Source organism: Anarrhichthys ocellatus, unplaced genomic scaffold (assembly GCF_004355925.1).
Source record: "Anarrhichthys ocellatus isolate YVR2014 unplaced genomic scaffold, GSC_Weel_1.0 scaffold569, whole genome shotgun sequence".
NCBI lineage: Eukaryota > Metazoa > Chordata > Actinopteri > Perciformes > Anarhichadidae > Anarrhichthys > Anarrhichthys ocellatus.
In genome coordinates this window covers 10,252-13,137 of record NW_022280543.1, presented here as the reverse complement: position 1 = coordinate 13,137, position 2,886 = coordinate 10,252, and the positions used below count along the sequence as shown (strand labels likewise).

Here is a 2,886-nt window from a genome sequence, read left to right as displayed (position 1 = left end):
AGACAGACAGACAGACAGACAGACAGACAGAGAGAGACAGAGAGAGAGACAGAGAGAGAGAGACAGAGAGAGAGAGAGACAGACAGACAGACAGACAGACAGACAGAGAGAGACAGAGAGAGAGACAGAGAGAGAGAGACAGAGAGAGAGAGAGACAGACAGACAGACAGACAGACAGACAGAGAGAGACAGAGAGAGAGACAGAGAGAGAGAGAGAGAGAGAGAGACAGACAGACAGACAGACAGACAGAGAGAGACAGAGAGAGAGAGAGAGAGAGAGAGAGAGAGGATAAACTAAAGGTAAATATTTGACTTTGGGGGGAAAATTAAGCAAAACTCTGACGCAGACTCTGATCCATAATTCATTTTCATGAGTTTGAACCTGTCTTCTCACAATGAATTCACATATTTTCTGAGGGAGTTACAGAATATTTCTACTATCGTACTATACTCTACTCTAGTATAGTATACTCTACTCTACTCTACTCTAGTATACTCTACTCTACTATAGTATAGTATACTCTACTATAGTAGAGTATAGTAGAGTATACTCTACTATACTATACTATACTAACATGACCTTAAATCCCATTTGAAAGCAGCATTATTTGTCACTTTCTGGAAATATAATCGTGTTACTGATATATACCCGTTAGCTCTACACAGTTGTGCTCTCTGTATTTCATTGCTTGTGCATTTATTGCCCATATGCATTTGTTTGAGCACTTATGTGTAACAACAGCTCCCAGTGATGTGAAGAGTTTAACAGATGGAGAGAACAAAGAGAAACATCTCAATGTAAATAAGGTGGAGAAGCAGTATTTCAACACCTGGAGCCAAATGGAGCAGAATGCAGTGAGTCTTAGAAAAGCTGCTAAAAAGTTGGCTCAACATTTTCACATTATCCTGCTGTTAAAGGCAGCGCTGCGTTCACGCTGTACCTTCATGTGACTGCTGGGGTTGTCGAGCATGAAGGAGGCCTTCATGGCCTCGGGGTAAGCCCCGGCTTTGTAAAGGGACTGGGCGTAGTACACCTTGTACTCCTCCACCTCCGGGTGCAGCTGGGTGAGCTGCTCGTAGCAGTCTGCAGAGTTGGTGAAGTCCTGGATGTGATAGTAGCAGAAGCCCAGCAGAGACAGCGCTGCTCTGGACTGTGACACAAAGGAAAGCAACGAGAGTTAAACCGCTGGTTTGTGTTTGTAACATGAGGCTGTGTGGATTAACTATACAACATCAATCTGTGCGTTTGTAAAACTGTCAGTGAATGTTTGTATTTGTCAGTTAAAAAGTGACTGAAACGATTAATTGATCATCAAAATAGTTGAAGCTTCATTTTCTGTCAATCAACTAGTTGACTAATTGATAAATATAATTACATTTTAGGCCAAATATTTGTAATAAAAGACATGAGGACATCCTGGACATATATATATATACATATATATATATATATATAATGTGCACGTTTCATATTAACACTTACCTTCGTGTGTTTCTGAAGTTGGCCGTTTAGGATGTGAATTGCTTCCACATACTGGCTGTCTTTAATCTGAAACACAGAGTTATGAATTATGATGGTTATATACATCAGAGGTTATTTAGAGATGAAGTAACGTTGTGTTAGGGACAACAACACTGCAAACGTTTGACTATTATTGAATCGTTTGGTTATTTTTGTTTTTAATATAAATGCCGAATTTACGAGCAGTCGATAGCGTGTCCGGTGTGTGTTTTTCAGTTAGCTAAAAACACTAAAATGAAGGTTTTTTGAATGGAGTTTGGCTCAGCGTTAGCTGGTTAGCAGCGTTAGCTGAGAAGCTAACCTCAACTAAAACACTATTCTCACCAGTTTGTAGATCGTAGCCGTGTACTCTCCGTCTTTTATAGCGGTCATGGCTTCAGACCAGTTGTTTTAATGTGAACAAATTACTTTGAGCTTTGAGCGTTCCCAAAAATCTGAAATCGAGCATCGAGCTAGCTTCTGTTTAGCGGACGGACGGATGGCTTCAGCTGTCACTTAGCAACGGAACACACCGGAAATAGAACATTTGACAGACGTGTGTGAGGGCCAATCGTGTAGGAGATAGAAGTTAAACTGGCCAACCTCTCATTTTTTCTCCCTCCAAACCTTTAATTACCTGTTGAACACAGATACACAATAATAACATAAATATATAAATATATATTATATATATACATATAACACAACAACCTATGACTTCATGTGACATCATGTTTTCTCTAAAATGTTATTTATTTCAGATAATTTTTACAAGTGTATGCAGGTCAGCCATATTTCATTCCAGCAGTTTAAATGTTTTATTATTTGTTATTATTATCATATATATTTTTTAAAGACAAACAGTACAGAGTTAGTTATATACGTGGCAGAAACACAAAAACAATTACAATCGTCTCATATAAATCAATCCATTTATTCATCTATTAATTATTCTAAAATCAGCATCTTAATTGAAAAATGTTGCTCCTTTAAGGTATAAAATTGTATTTAATTGTGATGTCATTCTGCACACTTAAAGGGGTTTCACACTTAAATCCATTTTCAAGTAAGCTGAAAGTTTAAGGGATTGTTATCCATTAAGATAAATACATTTAAGCTGAAAGCATGCAGATGATCCATTGAAAGCCTAGTAAGGCAGGTTTACTGTATGATATGATGATGTTCAGGTGAGGGTCACATGATCAGCTCCACTATCACCTGCAGGGTAAGTTGAACAGACTGAAACATGTGCAGATAATTTAAAGTCAGAATATAAGCAGCCAAAAATTGCTGGTCAAGCTAGCTCGACCATATGTGTTCTCGGTTTCTTCCTGAATCGATGCTAGACGTCCGTGCAAGTTGAAATCATCACGCTCAAAGTCTTG

The 2,886-nt window shown here is 38.4% G+C and overlaps 1 protein-coding gene across 1 annotated transcript in view; it reads right to left on the bottom strand.

Annotated features, from left to right (window-relative positions):
- LOC116376749 (tetratricopeptide repeat protein 30A-like) overlaps window positions 1-2,024 on the bottom strand; it is a 16,024-nt gene extending 14,000 nt beyond the window's left edge. The window contains exons 1-3 of the mRNA XM_031838218.1: window positions 1,847-2,024; window positions 1,484-1,549; window positions 942-1,151 (exon numbers count right to left, since the gene is read on the bottom strand). Of these exons, the coding sequence (XP_031694078.1) occupies window positions 942-1,151; window positions 1,484-1,549; window positions 1,847-1,894 (324 nt within the window). The 5' untranslated portion in view covers window positions 1,895-2,024. The remainder of the gene's footprint in view (window positions 1-941; window positions 1,152-1,483; window positions 1,550-1,846) is intronic.
- Window positions 2,025-2,886: the final 862 nt, after the last annotated feature.